Below are 19,228 nucleotides of genomic sequence, written 5' to 3' on the forward strand. Positions count from 1 at the left end.
TGTTTGTCACCGTGATGTTACTAAGGTATAACTATTTATTTGAAACAATATTTTGGCGCCAAACCCTTCTGTGTAAAATTTTCGCATTGGTTTTTAAAGTGAGTTTGAGAAACATCCTTAGAAACTAATTCTTTTAAAGCCAAAACTATTGGTTTAAGTGATTTTAAAAACAAATCACCGAATTTTTCAATTAATTCATGCGATTGTAAACTAATTGTCAGGCAACATTTCATAAATTTCTGTTCTGTAAGCACAACTGGTTTTACTGCGCTCAGTTTCCATTAAACGCTTATCCAAGGAAACTACTCAAAAACTGTCTTTTTTGCGATAAAATTAAGCAATTTTCAAACCGCTTTATTAAATTAATTCAATATATAAGAAAAAATTGCAATTGCAGCATAGCAAGCATCGAAACAAAATATTGTTCGTAGTGATTCAGATAATGTTTTTAATGTAACAAAACCGGAACTGCGGAGATATGTCAAGCAAGCTTGATTTTTCAATAGAACGTATGGAGGCCGATAACTAAACAATTTCAGGTAACATTAACTTTTACAGGAAGGCAAAGAAAGCTTTAACCTAAATGCCTTTTTTAGCTCTTCAACAAATTTGGCATATATAAAGCCAGAATTCAATAAGATTATCAGAGTTCAGTTCGATTGAGATTTTTGGTCTGTTCGTTTGCTGAAATTTCCAATTTTCTCAGCAGTTATTTTTTTGGTAGAATTGTTTCTGCATATTTTCTTGAAAATTAATCAATGAGCTGAAAACCCACAAGAATTGCCCTCTTTAAAAATTAAAATTTTATGGTAGATAATCGTTTTTTATGTTCAGATGTTGTTTGTTCCACAATTTATTGAGCGCCATATCTGTAGCAATCCAGTCGTTTTATAAAAAAGCGTGCAAATTTTGGGTTCAAAAACTTTTTTTGCTGTAATCTGAATCCTATTTTGCATTTAGGTAGTTGATGTACTTTGCCAACCTGCAAAGAGGGCTGTCGACTAGTTAACAAGAATACCTACACCATGGTCTTTAGCCAATGAAAAAATTATCTACTGAATTTTTCTCTCATTTAACTATAAAGTAAACTTCCTCAAAACTTTTTGGAAGAGCCTGCATTGATTGGTTATCATCAGTCAATATTGATAAATGTGTTTGTGTGTATAAAAGAATTTTTCTGATGATTGTTAACTTCAATTTTCCTTCTTGTTCTTAATTCAGTTTTCAGCATTGTCTTTGTGTTAACGAAAAACAGATGGGTGTGTTCTTTTTCAAAGTTTTTAAAAATCTTTATTGCATCGGCTTTCGCAATTAGTGTTCAATTTTTTTGTTCTTTACTATTCTTGTTTCTTTTATTTCAACGAAAAAGCTCCAAATAAAAACCTCCTTCCTCTACAGCTTCACAGAAAACCTTTTTCATGTTCATTTTGAATTTGAATCTTTGTTAGCAACACGAACAAGACAATTATTAAGCGAGTGGTAATTGCATGATTCACAACGATTACGTAACTGTGATATTGCTATCGCTCTATGGATCAAAGCAGGGCGCAATATTATTTCGTTATAAAATCGTCCTACCAATTAGTCAAAGAAGGAAACGTTCAATAAAATTTTCCAAAATTGTTTTGCATTGATTTTCGAACAGAGTAATTTTCAAACAGAATTTTATAATTTGATACTAAAAATTGTATTTGCAAGCAAAATTGTATTTGCTTGCAAAATTGTATTTGCGAGCAATCGTCTCTATAACAAAAGTTTTCTTCTTTCAAAATCAAAATAAAACTTCAAGTTTGCATCAATGCAGATGCCCACAGTAAAAAAACTGTTTCAAAAACGGGGCAATGAGATAGTTTTCCTCATTTTAAAATAAAATTTATACTTGTTTTAAAAGCGTTAATTCATTCAGACTTAACAACTGTTTATTGGACCACAACAAAAAATAATAAAATGGTAATTTCTTTATTTTTGTACAAATAATACAACAAAAGATGAACAAAGCTGTTTTTTTTTGTTGAATCCTGTAAAGTCTGTGAAGTTTGATGTTTGCTTTCTTTTATCTTTGCAAATGGTTTGAGTGAATTACTGAACAGCAATTGCTCAATCAAAAGACTTAAAACTTCCTAAAAACTGCACAACAATTTCTTGAAGATTGAGAAAAAGAGTTGAAGCACTTGGAAAGCATAAGTTTTTTTCATGTATTTCGAAGAGTTTGAAAATAAACCTAAATGCAAAGCAACGTGTCAAGAGGAAAATTGAACGCAATCATATAGCAAGTGGTTCGAAATCATTCAGAAAATGAGATTCAGAGAATTTTGGAATGCAGACAGTAACAAAAATGACACTTTTCCTGTTTTCGTAATATAACGAAAACAAATTTGCTCTCTTATTCTAACTTTTGTTCTGCAAAATTTTTGTTTTTCTGCTTTTATTTCTCTGTCTGCAAATATATCTAAGAAAAAAAAGAAAACAACACAATAAAATCTGCACACTTTTTATCAAAACTTTTATTTTAACCATTATTTTCATTTTTTGTTTAAGCTCATTTTACTTTCGGATTTTTTTGCATAGAAATAGGTTTTTAAAATAATAAAACTTTCTCAGTGTTAATTAAATACTTTTTATTAGTACCAGCCCTTCCCGAGGCAGCGTCATCGGTATCAGAAAGAAAATTTTGATAATACGAAAAGTCGTTTCAAAAGAATATTTGATATTCAAATTGTGTTTCATATTGCACTACTTTTAATCTTCTAGGATGCGTATAAAATATGATCTGGGCCGATTTGGTATGGAAAACAAGTCTCGCATAACTATTGCGCCATTTCTAGAGAAGTGTTGGAACATTAATTGGTATTTCTATCGTAACGGTCTTCTGGGTTAAACTTTGACACGCGCTATTTTTACTATGATGAATTGTTTCAGGAGTTCCAACCACCAACGTCTAGCCGAGTACACACGAATGTGTGACGTGTTCTCGTTTTACTTCTGCAACGAGACAGAACATCCATCCCTCGGCTCATCTGCCTGATCGTCTCTTCCCACATCACTCTCTTCTTCCTAACAATTCCATGTGTCCATCTACCATTAGGATACCCTCTTACTATGCCATAATTAAACTATGTGAACAAATGAGTAGATATACTATGCAAACCACCACTACACATCACACCGCCAATAGTATAAATAATATGTCAGAAGATATGGTGCCCGATCCTAGTTTTTTTTATATCAGTGCACGAACCAAGGTACTCTCTGTTTTAGCTCCCCGGTCCTGTCCATACCTGTTTTTGGGTCGCAACCCCGTCTTGGGATATCTTTTTTTTGTATTGTAGAGTAGGTAATAGAAGTCAGGAAGTTTATCAACAAATGGAAGCTTTTCCGGTTTGGAACGTCACTCTGAATTTTAAAAGTCGGCAAAAATTAATATGATTTAATCGCCGCTGGAGCCTGATGCTTTCTTTTTATAGAATAATTGATAATAGAAAGTATCTTCAACAATTTAAACCCTTTCTGTAACTTATAACTATTGGCGCTGTGCTGTCATGAAGTGCACAACAAAGCGTGATCATTTCGTCTTAGCTCTTAATATTCAAAACATTCGTTTTGATTTGTATGTTTTAAACTGGTCAATCATGTCCAATTTTGTCAAAATAGATTTGTTCACACTCTCCAAACGGTTTCGGAAACGTTTCTTCTTAGACCCCGTGAAAACGCATCTGATGTAATGAGCCAGTATGAACAAACTAAGCAGATGTTTTTGTTGTCACAGTATTCACACAGCATTCGGGAAGAGATTACAACAATCATATATGATGTCTTTTGAACTTTAATTAAGAGAATGATATTTATCATAACATTCAAGAAAACCAGTCCAAATCGACTTATGTAAGTTTGATCACCAGTAAATCGTATATGATCGTTGTACGATAGATATTGCTCAAGAAGAAAACTATTATGACCTGAATAGTTTGACATAATAAACTAGAGTAAATCATCAAATAAAGTGCATTCCAGGTTATATGGGCAGATGCTAATACTGTTCCACCAAATGGGCCGGAGGGGGAGGGGCAAGATGGTTCGATTGACTCAAGGAACTGATTTATCGAATACTAAATTCAGTGACATGATTGGCATCTTTGTAATTTTAGATCAATTCTTGAGTGCTCACAGTTAGATGCTTGACAGCAATGATTATTTTGATTGTTTTAATCTATTGTTGCCGTACTTTTCCTATACATCAAATACCGGTACTGAATTGGAGTAAAGTAATTTTTATTACTATAATTTATTTGTTTTCAAGTCTTTTCATAATTTAGTAATAACTTCGGACGCGGGCCCAGTCGACCACAGACAATCTTGGACGTTAGCAACTCCGTAATTATTCCTCCGTCAATATAGTTTGTCCCTAACATCAAAGCGAATTATTAACAAAAAAATATTCGAAAGGTCACTTTGCAAACATTTACTTTACTGCGAACGAAAAATCGACTGCTGGCTGTTTACAGCAAAAGTTTACAGAAGATCAGCTCCAAGTTTACAGAAAAATTTGTTTTTCCTCCATTGTAAATGGTTTCCCAGTCTCATTTCTGTGACAGTTTAAAACTGGTGTTTAAATCACGACAGCCGTTCAGAACTTCTCGATGAAAAACACATATCAAAAGAAACAAACTGTTGGGACTACTGAATATAGTAGTCGGAAGAAAGACGGAATAACCCCATAACATGTCGATTTTAATTGTTTAATGACATCCCAGGCCACGTAAAAAATTGACAACTGGTATCAAGGAGGGGGCCCCTACTCATAACCGATGACACATTAAAACACTTTAAAAAAATGAAAGAATTTGTTGACTATTTCACCTAATCTTCCAAAATTTGTTGAAATTTTGGAAGATTATTTATTCAATTTTAAACTCACAACCTAACCCTTCCTTGCCATTTTACCGTCAAAGTCTGCCTTTGTCCATGTTTCAAACTGTTCAGCTCCTTGTTATAATTCAAAAAATTTGAATTGTATTGGGAGGCTGCCTTTCTTAAGATCTATTCATACATTTTCATTATTTTTAAAGTCAAATCGAAGTGATGACATTAAGTTTAGCTCCACTTTAGCTCCACTTCTAAACACTTTAGCTCCAAAAATGAAGTTTAGCTCAACTTCTAAACAAGAACTGGAGCTAAAGAGCGAGCGGTTATGCGGCATGAATTTTTTTTGCTCTAGCTTTAAAGTGAGGAAATGGTGTTTGAATAAAATGTCGCTTTCTTGCCAGTGTTCTTTTCAATGCGGAGTTTTGAAACTGAGGTTTGCTATTTTTTTTCGCTTTTTGGATCTGATTGTTTGCTAAATGGTTTTTCCAATCCGTTTATAGTCAATTCTGCGTCAATTTTTTTGTTTAGTCAATGAGAATTCTTTGAATTGTGTTTTTTTGTTAGAACAATATCTAACGCGGATTATCTCCGCAAATACATTTTTTACATAAACCCCAAATAGAATTTTCATTATTTTACCTACTAACTACTATCTGCTGAGAAATTCTGATGAAAATTAATTAGAAAAAAGGTCATAGTTTTTGTTTCAAGCGCATCAAATACAGCAGCAATTTACTACTGTTTCTCCTCTTCTTAAATTTCATTCAATTCTAACAAATATATACTTTTGCTTGCAAAACTAAAACTCTCCTTGTATTAATTTTGGACGCCTTTGCGTTCACAATCCATCATTGACTTCATATCTTTGAATGATAGTCTTCCATAGAAATGCTAGAAATGTAGATCAACGACATTAGAACATTTGTTTTAATTTTTTACGTTAGCTTTGACTTGATTAATTTTACAGTTAATTCATAATTAGGTAAAAAAAAATTTGTTGCGGTCTGGCATTTAAGTCTTATTATCTCAAAAACTACATGTCCGATTTAATTCATTCTTTTTTCATATGCTATATCGTAGACTAGTGCTAGTCACAGCCAAGTTTCCTCAATTGTGAATCATTACTGTGAGAGCTATTTACATTTGAAAATTTTCCCCATATATTAAGATTGCTTATAGAATTTATAAGGGAGCCGCACTTCGTCCCTTTGAGATAGAACCTTCATTTTCTCTCACAATGTGACTCTTACCAATGTCTATCGACTCACAAAATTAAGTGTTGCTAGCTTTCTCAGTTTTTGAGTTATTGTCAAAAAACCGTATATTTTAGCCCCAATTTGGACATAGCTGAAAATGTGAAAATCTGTTCTTTAGTTCATATTACCTTAATTGTACTTGTTTATTGATTGTGTACTCAAATCTCAGCTAGTATAGTGCTACTTGATCTGTTTCAATCGTAGTTGGTCATTTTACGTACACTTTCTTCGTATATTTGCCAATAGTAAATTTATTCAAGTATTTATGTTTCCTGTACGAAAAATTGTATTTGATTGAGAAAACGGAAATGCAGCTAACTTAAAAGATGATTCTGTTGATTCTTACCATAAAAGCTCTGAAGTTTATGTAGCATTTATAAATATGATTTGGTTTTGCTTTCATTGATATTTAGTGAACATATTTCTACTTAAATATTACGCACGCTTTGTTTAACTTTTTATTTTATGCCTTTATAACTTGTATTGGACAATTAGACAAGAAATTAACCGTCTCATAATACAGTCCTTTCTATTCTTTCTACTTTGAGAGAGAAATTTTGAACGCGAAGAGGGCGGCCTTAAAACTTAGTTGAACATTATATTGATAACCTAAGATAGGCCCAAACATTTTTTCCGCCGACCCGGACAACCTCAAAAATGTTCAGAAGAAAGCAACAGAGTCCCTCTGAGGCCCGCAGTGGTAGTATATCTCATCAGTCAACTGATTTTAAAACGGTGGAAGATGTGGAATATCATTACCAAATTGGCGAAAGAATACAGAAAAACCTTAATGATCTTCAAATGAGAAGAGCAGAAATCAGAAGACAATTTGGCTCTAAACTAAGTAGAGCAGCGAGCATCAAAACCAATCTTGATAAATATCTTGCCCTCGACGAGAAGATAGTTGAAGTGTTGAGACCTTACAGCACACGGGTCTCATCAAAGCACAAAGTAGATCTGCAAGAGAAACAAAGAAACTTGTCTTTGAAAAGAAAAGAATTTCTGGCATTGTGGGACCAGAAGAAGAAGTCGTTGGAGACCGCAAAGTCAGTGAGCTTTGTCAGAGAACCAACACCTTCACTTGTGTCATCGGTAAATGGGGCCGAGGAAGAAACAGGACAAAATATTGAGCCACCTCAGAATGCAAGCGCAACTGAGACACAAACCGATCAGCCAAAATCGGAAGAAATTTTGCCCGATGTTTCAGCGGAAGAAGAATTGAAACAAAAGGAAGAAACGCGAGCTGAAAGAAAACGCCAAGTGCAACTGAGGCTTGAATATCAGATGCAAAAGTTGAAAATTGAACAGGAAAGACGAGAGACTGACGAGCAATTGAGACAACTCGTGGAGCAGAAGACATTTGAAATGTTGAAACTCGAAATCAACACCGACGAGGAAGACGAACTTCATACTAAAAATCCGGAAATTCCAATTTAGCCAGACAGTGGAGATTTCTTGGGCAATATCAGCTGCAGTCACGATGAAGACTATTTGGGCGATAACAGAAAACTTATTCAAGCACAGGGTGACAATCAACAAAATGCAAACGATGTTGCAGCCTCATCTCAGCGGAAACACAGTTACAGCTGGCTGGGGTCACGGATGTCACAAGGCAACTCTCGGAGAGATGGTGTGTTTTGCAGTGCTCCAGTCGGACACCTTCCGGGAACGGCGAGCTCAAACCAAGGGAATCATAGTAAGTTTCAGATTTCTGATACTTCGCAATCAAGTCCAGAACACGGCTTTAATCAGTATGATATGTACCCAGTAAGTTCTTCAGTTAATTGCACGTTACCAATACTTAAGTTAAGAGAATATAATGGCGAACCCCTTGATTGGCCAGAAGCGAGCGGCATGTTTCTGTCGACAGTCGATCGTAGTACTATATCAGACGACGAAAAAATGACACATTTAAAAACGTTGTTAACTGGGCCGGTAAAAAGAGCACTGGCTGGTATGGGTTATTCGGGCGTTATGTACAACACGGCTTGGAAAACGCTTGAGCGCAAATTCGGTCAGCCGCACTTGATAATAGGATCGCAATTAACTAAAATTGAGAATCATTCACAATTACGGCCATACGATAGTGCGAGTTTTGTTATTTTTGTTGACACAGTCGGAAACTTTGTAAACGTTCTGCAACAATTCGACTACAGCAACAGTTTGTTTTCATCAAGTAATCTAGACATTATAGTTAATAAACTACCGGCAGACATAAAACGCAGATGGTTTGCACATATTGAAACCGCGTCGCATAGGTCGAAGCTGCCAAATCTGATTGAGTTGAACGAATGGCTACAAGAAGAAACTTTAGTGCAAGAACGATTGAAAATTGCAGCAACAAATCAGTTTCCAGAGAGTTCTTATAGAGGAAAGCAAAATAGCGTTAGATCAGGTAGAGATCAACCAAAAAACTCCACTTTTACTAACGATAGAGAGATAAGATTTCAGAAATGCCCTCTCGATGACGGAGACCATCCACTTTGGAAATGTGATAAATTCAAAAAAAAACTCACTGTCACAGAGCGTTCAGAGGCAGTGAAACAAGCTAACCTCTGTTTCAATTGCTTGACGGGAAAGCATTGCGCCAGAGATTGCAAATCAAAGCTCCAATGCTGAATTGACGGCTGTGAAAGAAATCACAATCGCATGACACACGAGCTAATCCAGTCAACAGATCAAACAAGCGAAACCAACCTAGCAAATGAGACAGCTTGGTCAGTCAAAGGTCTCCTCCAAGTTGCACCGTTGCGCATCTACGCTGAAGACGGAAGTTTTGTCGAAACTAAAGCTGTTTGCGACAGCGCCTCCTCTCAAACTTAGATAGAAGAAGAATTGATACAATCACTAGGCCTTGAAGGAAAAAAAAAAGTCGATGTCAGTGACTGGGATCCATGAAACGGACTCAATCGACTGTTTGAAAGTACCGGTCAAGATTGGGCTGGCCGATGAAATCAGCGACACGGTAAAAATCATAGCCAGTAGTTATAAAGATCTTGTAGTTGGAACCTCGGTTTACAATGTAACCGAGCTAAGTAAACGTTACGCTCATTTATTGTGCATAGCACTGAAGAAAATTGACTTGAAAGACGTAAAAGTGATTCTTGGTCAAGATGCTTACTCCCTAATAAGACGCTTAGAGTACAAATATTGTGGGAATAATTCTCCATGGGCAGTAAAAGTTCCATTAGGCTGGACGCTAAGTGGTCCACTGCCAAATAGCGAAAGGACAGAGAGCAGTTTCCTAAGCAGCGATAGCCAAGAAAATCAGGAGCTAACAGAAATTGTGAGAAAGTGGTGAGAAATCGAATCCTACGGTACACTATTTCAAGTAAACAGCGGAACACTTGAAGATAAAAAGTCTCTTGAAATTCTAGAGAAGACAATGTTAAAGCTACCAGAACGTTTCCAAGTTCAAATGCTTTTTACCGGAAAGAACAAAAACTAGATTGTAATATTTCTCCAGCCCTCGGACAACTACGTTCGCTCGAACGAAGATTAGCAAAAAAGGGGTCTTTAGAATTGAAGTACGTCGATTCAATAAAAAAATCTAGAAAAAGGCTATATCTCTTCGCTGGAAAAGGGAGAACTTGAACGTCAGGATGATTGGCATCTGCCTCATCATCCAGTGGTAAATCCCAGAAAACCAGAGAAAGTAAGAAGAGTTTGCAATGCTGCAAAAAGGTTTCAAAGATACTGCCTGAACGACGTTTTGAGGAAAGGTCCCGACCTTTTGCAAAAATCTAATTGGAATCTTGTTCAGATTTCAAGAAAACTGTGTTGCACTAACCGCAGATATTGAAGAATTGTTTTTGCAAATTCAAGTGCCTGAACAACAAAGACGCTACCTCAGGTTTCTGTGGGCAGATGAAGACGATAAACTCATGCCGTACCAGTACAGCCGGCACATTTTTGGAGCAAAATGGTCTCCAACATGTGCAAATTATGCCCTGCAGCAGTGTGCAAAACTGTTTGGATTGGAACATCCTGTTGCATCGCACGTGGTAATGGAAAACTTTTATGTGGACGATATGCTTCTCTCGGTTCACGCCATTGAACAAGCATCTGAAGTAATCCATGACCTGAAGTCAGAGTTAGCAAAAGGAGGCTTCAACCTCACAAAATGTTTTTCTAATTTCAAAGAAATATTTGAAAACAGCCAAAAATTACCAATAGAAAGCGAAGAAAACCCTAAGGTCCTGGGACTTGAATGGATAGCAGCCGATGATCTGTTAACTGTTCAAAAGGACCAAGAGTACCTGCAGAAAAGGAATTGGACGCAAAGACAAGTTTTGTCAACGGTGTCGCATGTGTTTGATCCAATGGGTGTCATGGCACCATTTGTCATTCGAGGAAGGATGTAAATGAAACGAATCTGGCAGACACAAGGTCAAAGGTGGGACTCGGCGATAGCAGAAGACATAAACACGGAGTTTAACAAGTGGGTGCAAGAATGGAATAACTCAGAACAATTATCCGTTCCAAGATGGTACAAACAGGAATCTTGTGACAGAGTTGAGCTACACGTCTTTGGAGACGCGTCGGAAGATGCTTTTTGTGCAGTAAGTTACGTTGTAATCACTAAACCAGACGGCGATAGACTGATAAGGTTAATTGTTGGAAAAACAAGGGTTGCCCCAATGAAGCACCATACTATACCAATATTAGCTTTGATGGCAGCAGTTACGGCAAACAGAATTAAAGATCTAATTTTGAAAGAACATAGAATTTCGTTTGCGTCAATCAATTTGTGGAGCGATTCAACTACTGTTTTACAATGGTTGCGTAATAGTCACAAAAAACAGCCTACTTTTGTTGCTAACAGGGTAGCAGAAATTCTAGACAGTTCAACAGTTGATCAGTGGAGGCATATAGTTGGAGCTGACAACCCAGCTGATCTGGGAACGAGAGGTCTCTCCATTAATGAACTGATGCAAAGTGACTGGATAAACGGACCGGATTGATTAAAGAGCGAAATTAACGAAACAGAAAATTGGGAGCGAGAAGAAGTAGTTCCTGATCGAGAAGAATTTTTTACCAGTAGTTCGAAAATTCAGGTCCAATTGAGTGGAAACGATTCAGTAACCTCAGAAGACTGAGAAATGTATTTGCGAGAATATTGAATCTGAGAAATAGGAACAAGGAAATAACCTCTGAATTGCTTGATCATGAGAATCGAATATGGGAGTTAGTCCAGAGAAAAAGTTACACAAAGGAAATAGCGTCATTGAAAAAAGGAGACTCTGTCAAAAGCAACAGTAAAATTGAATCCCTGAATCCGTTTCTGAGCAAAAATCTAATAAGAGCCAAAAGTCGACTTAGACATGCAAACATCAGTTTCAGAGAAAAACATCCTGCTATTTTACCACATTCTCATTAATCAGTTAAAGTATATCTTGAGTTTCAGCATAAGCACAACCATCACCAAGGTGTTGAACATATTAGAGCTGAAATTCAAAGAAAGCTTTGGGTAACTGGTCTAAAAAACTCACTGAGATCGGCTAAACACCAATGTCTACACTGTAAATTGAAGAGAAGCAAAACATCAATGCCAATGATGTCAGACTTACCAGTCAGAATAGAAGATAATGTAACGCCGTTTACAAACACCGGAGTAGACTACTTTGGACCGTTTTCAATTAAACTCTTCCGAAGAACAGTGAAAAGATGGATTTGTCTATTCACGTGTCTCAGCGTCAGAGCAGTCCATATGGAGATTGTTCAATCAATGGACCCACACTCTTGCTTAGACGCAGCTCATCGGTTCATAGCGAGAAGAGGAAAACCGAAAACAGTAATTTCTGACAACGGAACTAACTTTGTAGGCGCAGCGAACGAATTGAAAGCGGCCTTCAAAGAACTGAACCATTCCGAAATGCAGCTTAAAGCTTAATTTAGCACAAAACGGCATAGAATGGACTTTCAATCCCCCTGCAGCTCCACATTTCGGTGGCGCTTGGGAGTCATTAGTGAAATCGAGCAAAAAAGCGATTTTCAATATTTTGGGCAAAGAATATTTGAAAGAAGAAAACCTCTCAACAGTATAGCAGAACAACTACTCAATAATCAACCTCTAACAGTAGTTAGTAGCGATATTGAAGATTTGGATAAGATAAACCCGAATCATTTCCTTGTTGGGGGAGCAAACGTGTCATGGCCCATTTCTCTATTTAGCGATAACAATGCTTCATATCGAAAAATGTTCCGACACATCAGCGAACAATTGAAAGCCCTTTGGAAGCAGTGATTGAGAGAGTATCTACCATCACTCCAACGCAGAGCAAAATGGAGAACTGATTCAAGCGCGGACATAAAAGTGCGAGACTTAGTCGGGATGGTTGATGAGAAGGAAAGCTACTTCAACTTTCCTTTAGCCAGAATTCAGAAGCTTCATGAAGGGGACGATAAAATAGCTAGAATGGCAACAATCAAAACTGATAAAGGAACTTATTTATGGCCATTAGTTAAACTTATTTTGTTAGATATTGACCGCAATTGAAAGTACTTTGCTAGAATCAAAATAGGGCGGGCTATGTTGCGGTCTGACATTTAAATCTTATTATCTCAAAAACTACATGTCCGATTTAGTTCATTCTTTTTTCATATGCTATATCGTAGACGATTGCTAGACACTGCCAAGTTTCCTCAATTTTGAATCATTAGTGTGAAAGCTATTTACATTTGAAAATTTTCCCCATGTATTAAGATTGCTTATAGAATTTATAAGGGAGCCGCACTTCGTCCCTTTGAGATAGAACCTTCATTTTCACTAAAATAAGCTAATAACCTAAAATAGGCCCAAACAAAATTTATAAGCAACATTGTCCTAAATTTTGAAGATTTTGTTTGGAAGATGTCCATAGAACCGAAGAAACTACCACTGGTTTGGTTGTTTGGCAAAACTCGTATCATAGGCCCTACAAAGAAGAAAAACTCAAAAAAAGGCAATCGTTAAAAAAATTTCATTCAAGATTTTTCCTTTGTTCACAATTTGGCTTGATTTTACACCATATAGTCATTCATGCCCCGTAGGCAACATTAATTTTAGCTCGAACTGAATTTTTTAGCGTTTTTAATACAGAGGCGTTTTGCGTCTTACATGTTTTCACGTGGTAACGTTGCAGCTAATATTGACCAGGCTAGTCAACCTTGTGCTATGGTTAAGCGAGAGTTCATCCTCACATAGACAGCCAGCTTCAACGATCGAGGCAGTGAATTAAGCCATCAACCAGAGGCGTGTTTTTTTGGGGTAAGAAATGTATGTTTGATCTCTTATATTGGCATGAGTTCAATAATTGTGTGTTTTTTTTATATATTCTTGCTTTTGTGTCTGCTACAATCTATGCATTTGATATTATCTTTTTGATAATTGGCTCTTCATCCATGCTTCTTCAATTGATCGCCAGATTATGTTCTTTTTGTGACAAATTTGAATTTGTATTATGCAACATTGTTTTATTGAAATTTCAGTGGCTACACACATGAATGAATGAAAGTGTGTGTTTTTTTAAATATAGAACTTGTGCTTAATTTATCAGCTGAGTTGAGTTTGCGCTTCTCTGTGAGGTTTGTATTAAAACTAAAATTGATGAAAGATTATGAAAACAAAAAAAGATTTTGAAATCAAAAAAGATTTTGAAATCAACCAAAAGATTTTGAAATCAAAAAAGATTTCAATATCAACTACTAGATCTCCATGCCATTTATTTAAAACCAATTCACCGAAAATTATTTATCTGCCGTTTTCCTTATGTGAACATTAACCGCACCTTTTGCCAATAGAGATATAACAACCGTAAGCATCATTGCAATCATTACTAGAAGTACAACAATCAAAATTACAGCTACGTTGGTAAATTCATTTTCAACACCGTTTTCGTTATCATTAAAGTTATTGTAAATATTTCTAGCACAACTTTCACATGTCTCTGACGAGTCTATCGGCTTTTTTGTTATCTCTGCATCGCTTTCAAAAATAAGATGATTGTTTTTGATTGGCTGATGTTGCATGAAAAATTGTGCTTCATCTTCTGCAGTTGTGGTTGACGTTGTGACAAAATCTGTAGAAGACTTTAAGGCATCGGTTTGCGAAACTGCCGTGAAAGTTGTGGTTTCTGTTGTTGTACTTGTTGTACTAGTAGTTGCTACTGTCGTGGTGGGTACTTCGAAACGACAATTAGGTTCAAGGTATCCAGGGTTACAGTCGCACTTTCTGGACGTAAAATTACACTTTCCGTGGCCGTAACAGTTGCTAAAACGCAAAAAAACTGTTCGGCTTTCTGTAATTGTTGGTTTAAATTTAATTTTTGCTACTTTTCTTTGTTGAAATTTTAAAACTCTTTTCTTAAATTTCTCCGAGTAAAACAGTATTTCTCGTTACAGTTTTTTGTTTTTTCTTTTTATAAAATACTTTAAAAATTCAGCTGAAAAGATTAGTAGGATGGTTTTTTTACATTTCATCTTATACTTATGATACACTTAAATTATATTTTTATGTATATACAAGCACATACGAACATCCTCACTTGGATCATTACATTTAACATTACATTACGTTACTAACAATGGACAAATTAGTCCAGGTATTTCGCTCAGATGGAGACACCGTTTGTTGTGACAGAAACTATCCGTGTCACACCAAGTGCCATCCAACACGTATGCCAGATCATCCCCCGTGTCAATAGCTGGGTAGTACCAGTCTATGGAGTTACATGTTATATCAGAGGCAGATTGAAGTTTGTGGACATAATTTGTGATTCCATGTTTGCGTTTGACAGAGTTGTTTGAATTTGACGGACACTGTAATTTTCCGCATCTAAAAGTTATGTAGGGTTTCTATGAAGTGATACACTAGACATCCAACAAAAATGATGGTTGATGTTCGTCCGATGATAAAGGAAGTTCCGGTTTTAGGATAATTCATATCGGTTTTGAATGAAGTTAGTGACAACCGAATAATCTCCGATGCCTATTTCCAATTTCTAGTTTGATGTCACAGAGCCTTTGGGCGATGATTGTGGGATCACTTTGCTATATATGTAACTATGCATTCACAACAAATCCTACTGCCAACTTAGTGTTGGTTGATACATCTTCTGTAAGCTAATCGGAACTTTGTCCGTTTACTGTGCCTAATGATGTGCACAGCTGCAAGAAAATCCCGAAAATCGCTCAAAAATTGCGTAAAAGTGCAACCTACACAGGTTGAAACAAGAAGGGACACGAGACATGGTCCAAATGAAAAAGACAAGATAGCCAAGCAGGTAGACACAGAACCCAAAAATTACCAAACCAAAAAAACAGAAACACCAAAGACAGCAGGCCCCAAAACTCGAAATGACGCAAAGCAAAACCACAAAGGAAAAAGAGATTGCTATTGGGACAGTGTGCAAGTAAAGTGCCAAGCAAAAATTGCAAACCTTAATTGATTCTAATTTTTAAAAGGCTAAATTTCACAAGCCCGTGGAGTTGCGCCAAACTCCTCTGAATTTGCAACAGAAAATGTGAAGCTGGCAGTAAAACAAAACATAGCCAGCAAATTGTCGAAAAATATCTGCTGTTGACGCGCTTGATGCATATCAGGATTGAAACAGAAAAAGAACAAAAAGAGATAGAAATTGACATAATACATTTCTGACTGTAAAAAGTGTTCTAACTTGGTGCGCAGTTTTAGTTAGATTGTAAAACCATACTTAACTCAGTTTTTAAACTTAAAACCATCAAATTTGATACTAATGTGAGCTAGCACTTGCTCTAATGAACTTTGATAACCTAATGCACTAAGACTTAATGACAATGCTTTATTGGGTTATCCCTTTTCGGTTGATTTTGTTCTTTTGACTCAGACCGTTTCAACTACATTGCGTAAATGAAGGCGTGAAAAAATTTAGACCTATTCAGTTGAAACAATGACTGAGGTAAGTGAGAAGTCTAGCATGAAAGTCATGACTTAAGTAAAACAAAACCTTGATCAAAAATCAAGCGAATTAAAAAAAATGAAAGGGCCTGAATAATATCCGTTGGATATATACGGCGGCTATCAAATATTCCAAGAAAAAGATTTGTCAATGTTGGGCAATACACCTAGATGTTTGTTTCCAGTTAGTGATGTTATACAATCTGGATTTTAATGGGAACAGCGTTGCAATTCGGAGTATCTTTTATGCAGATAACAATTGAGGAGCTTTGGTTGTTTCTCAGCCACCATTACTGACACAAAATGCGATGCATTTTGAATGTATATTAAATTCCGTGTCCTCCTGGTTATATTTTTCGAAATTTAATGAATACTTTAAACAGACCCTTTTCTCTCTATGCTTTTTAAAACGTGAAAAAACAAATTTCAAAAAAATATATTCAGAGCTTTTACAATAACTCTCAAGACCAATGGTGTCCGTTTAAGTGGAAAAAGGGAAATTTTTTGCTTAGCGACTCAGGAAAACGGTTTTGGCCCAAAGTTATGAAAAGAGCTTAATGACAGAAACATTTAATGATTTTGTCTCAACAACAAGTCCTATCGTTTGACTCAAAAGAGGAGAAAGATAAGGACAAAGCAGCAACTCCAAAAAAAAAACGAAAAAGAAAATTAAACGAGTTGCTTTCAGTGCTACAAAAGCAGGCAGTGATACATCTAAGGCCCTAAAAAGAAAAGGGCGCAACAGAGGGGAGGGTTTTGAACGAAACATTTATGAGGGAAATGACGAGGAGGTGGGGGGATGAGAGCGTGATAGAATACAAAAATAGGACCGAGGAGCTACAAGATGACTTTTTCAATTCAAGGAAGGTGTTAGTGGAAAATTGAATAAAATAGTTTGACTGAAACGCCTGCCCAAAGACTTTCACATGTCTCTGACGAGTCTATCGGCTTTTTTGGTATTTCTGCATCGCTTTCAAAAATAAGATGATTGTTTTTGATTGGCTGATGTTGCATGAAAAATTGTGCTTCATCTTCTGCAGTTGTGGTTGACGTTGTGACAAAATCTGTAGAAGACTTTAAGGCATCGGTTTGCGAAACTGCCGTGAAAGTTGTGATTTCTGTTGTTGTACTTGTTGTACTAGTAGTTGCTACTGTCGTGGTGGGTACTTCGAAAAGACAATTAGGTTCAAGGTATCCAGGGTTACAGTCGCACTTTCTGGACGTAAAATTACACTTTCCGTGGCCGTAACAGTTGCTAAAACGCAAAAAAACTGTTCGGCTTTCTGTAATTGTTGGTTTAAATTTAATTTTTGCTACTTTTCTTTGTTGAAATTTTAAAACTCTTTTCTTAAATTTCTCCGAGTAAAACAGTATTTCTCGTTACAGTTTTTTGTTTTTTTTTTATAAAATACTTTAAAAATTCAGCTGAAAAGATTAGTAGGATGGTTTTTTTACATTTCATCTTATACTTATGATACACTTAAATTATATTTTTATGTATATACAAGCACATACGAACATCCTCACTTGGATCATTACATTTAACATTACATTACGTTACTAACAATGGACAAATTAGTCCAGGTATTTCGCTCAGATGGAGACACCGTTTGTTGTGACAGAAACTATCCGTGTCACACCAAGTGCCATCCAACACGTATGCCAGATCATCCCCCGTGTCAATAGCTGGGTAGTACCAGTCTATGGAGTTACATGTTATATCAGAGGCAGATTGAAGTTTGTGGACATAATTTGTGATTCCATGTTTGCGTTTGACAGAGTTGTTTGAATTTGACGGACACTGTAATTTTCCGCATCTAAAAGTTATGTAGGGTTTCTATGAAGTGATACACTAGACATCCAACAAAAATGATGGTTGATGTTCGTCCGATGATAAAGGAAGTTCCGGTTTTAGGATAATTCATATCGGTTTTGAATGAAGTTAGTGACAACCGAATAATCTCCGATGCCTATTTCCAATTTCTAGTTTGATGTCACAGAGCCTTTGGGCGATGATTGTGGGATCACTTTGCTATATATGTAACTATGCATTCACAACAAATCCTACTGCCAACTTAGTGTTGGTTGATACATCTTCTGTAAGCTAATCGGAACTTTGTCCGTTTACTGTGCCTAATGATGTGCACAGCTGCAAGAAAATCCCGAAAATCGCTCAAAAATTGCGTAAAAGTGCAACCTACACAGGTTGAAACAAGAAGGGACACGAGACATGGTCCAAACGAAAAAGACAAGATAGCCAAGCAGGTAGACACAGAACCCAAAAATTACCAAACCAAAAAAACAGAAACACCAAAGACAGCAGGCCCCAAAACTCGAAATGACGCAAAGCAAAACCACAAAGGAAAAAGAGATTGCTATTGGGACAGTGTGCAAGTAAAGTGCCAAGCAAAAATTGCAAACCTTAATTGATTCTAATTTTTAAAAGGCTAAATTTCACAAGCCCGTGGAGTTGCGCCAAACTCCTCTGAATTTGCAACAGAAAATGTGAAGCTGGCAGTAAAACAAAACATAGCCAGCAAATTGTCGAAAAATATCTGCTGTTGACGCGCTTGATGCATATCAGGATTGAAACAGAAAAAGAACAAAAAGAGATAGAAATTGACATAATACATTTCTGACTGTAAAAAGTGTTCTAACTTGGTGCGCAGTTTTAGTTAGATTGTAAAACCATACTTAACTCAGTTTTTAAACTTAAAACCATCAAATTTGATACTAATGTGAGCTAGCACTTGCTCTAATGAACTTTGATAACCTAATGCACTAAGACTTAATGACAATGCTTTATTGGGTTATCCCTTTTCGGTTGATTTTGTTCTTTTGACTCAGACCGTTTCAACTACATTGCGTAAATGAAGGCGTGAAAAAATTTAGACCTATTCAGTTGAAACAATGACTAAGGTAAGTGAGAAGTCTAGCATGAAAGTCATGACTTAAGTAAAACAAAACCTTGATCAAAAATCAAGCGAATTAAAAAAATGAAAGGGCCTGAATAATATCCGTTGGATATATACGGCGGCTATCAAATATTCCAAGAAAAAGATTTGCAAATGTTGGGCAATACACCTAGATGTTTGTTTCCAGTTGGTGATGTTATACAATCTGGGTTTTAATGGGAACAGCGTTGCAATTCGGAGTATCTTTTATGCAGATAACAATTGAGGAGCTTTGGTTG

The 19,228-nt window shown here is 36.2% G+C and overlaps 3 protein-coding genes across 8 annotated transcripts in view; 1 reads left to right on the forward strand and 2 right to left on the reverse strand.

Annotated features, from left to right (window-relative positions):
* LOC142337620 (glutamate receptor 1-like) overlaps window positions 1–3,210 on the forward strand; it is an 82,011-nt gene extending 78,801 nt beyond the window's left edge. For 5 of the 6 annotated variants that reach the window (XM_075386981.1, XM_075386986.1, XM_075386982.1 and 2 more), the window contains exon 23: window positions 2,920–3,210. In XM_075386981.1, the coding sequence (XP_075243096.1) occupies window positions 2,920–2,964 (45 nt within the window). In that variant the 3' untranslated portion in view covers window positions 2,965–3,210. The remainder of the gene's footprint in view (window positions 1–2,919) is intronic. The other variant, XM_075386987.1, reaches the window with a different exon arrangement.
* The window catches only part of LOC142337623 (ubiquitin-conjugating enzyme E2-17 kDa-like), a 461,614-nt gene that overhangs the window by 405,491 nt on the left and 36,895 nt on the right, over window positions 1–19,228 (reverse strand). The gene's annotated exons all lie outside the window — the stretch shown is intronic.
* LOC142338053 (zinc metalloproteinase-disintegrin-like ecarin) overlaps window positions 13,845–19,228 on the reverse strand; it is a 31,730-nt gene continuing 26,346 nt past the window's right edge. The window contains exons 8-11 of the mRNA XM_075387685.1: window positions 17,601–17,852; window positions 16,973–17,290; window positions 14,683–14,934; window positions 13,845–14,370 (exon numbers count right to left, since the gene is read on the reverse strand). Coding sequence (XP_075243800.1) covers window positions 13,848–14,370; window positions 14,683–14,934; window positions 16,973–17,290; window positions 17,601–17,852 — 1,345 coding nt within the window. The 3' untranslated portion in view covers window positions 13,845–13,847. The remainder of the gene's footprint in view (window positions 14,371–14,682; window positions 14,935–16,972; window positions 17,291–17,600; window positions 17,853–19,228) is intronic.

Source organism: Convolutriloba macropyga, chromosome 4 (assembly GCF_964194025.1).
Source record: "Convolutriloba macropyga chromosome 4, txConMacr16.3, whole genome shotgun sequence".
Taxonomy (NCBI): domain Eukaryota; kingdom Metazoa; phylum Xenacoelomorpha; order Acoela; family Convolutidae; genus Convolutriloba; species Convolutriloba macropyga.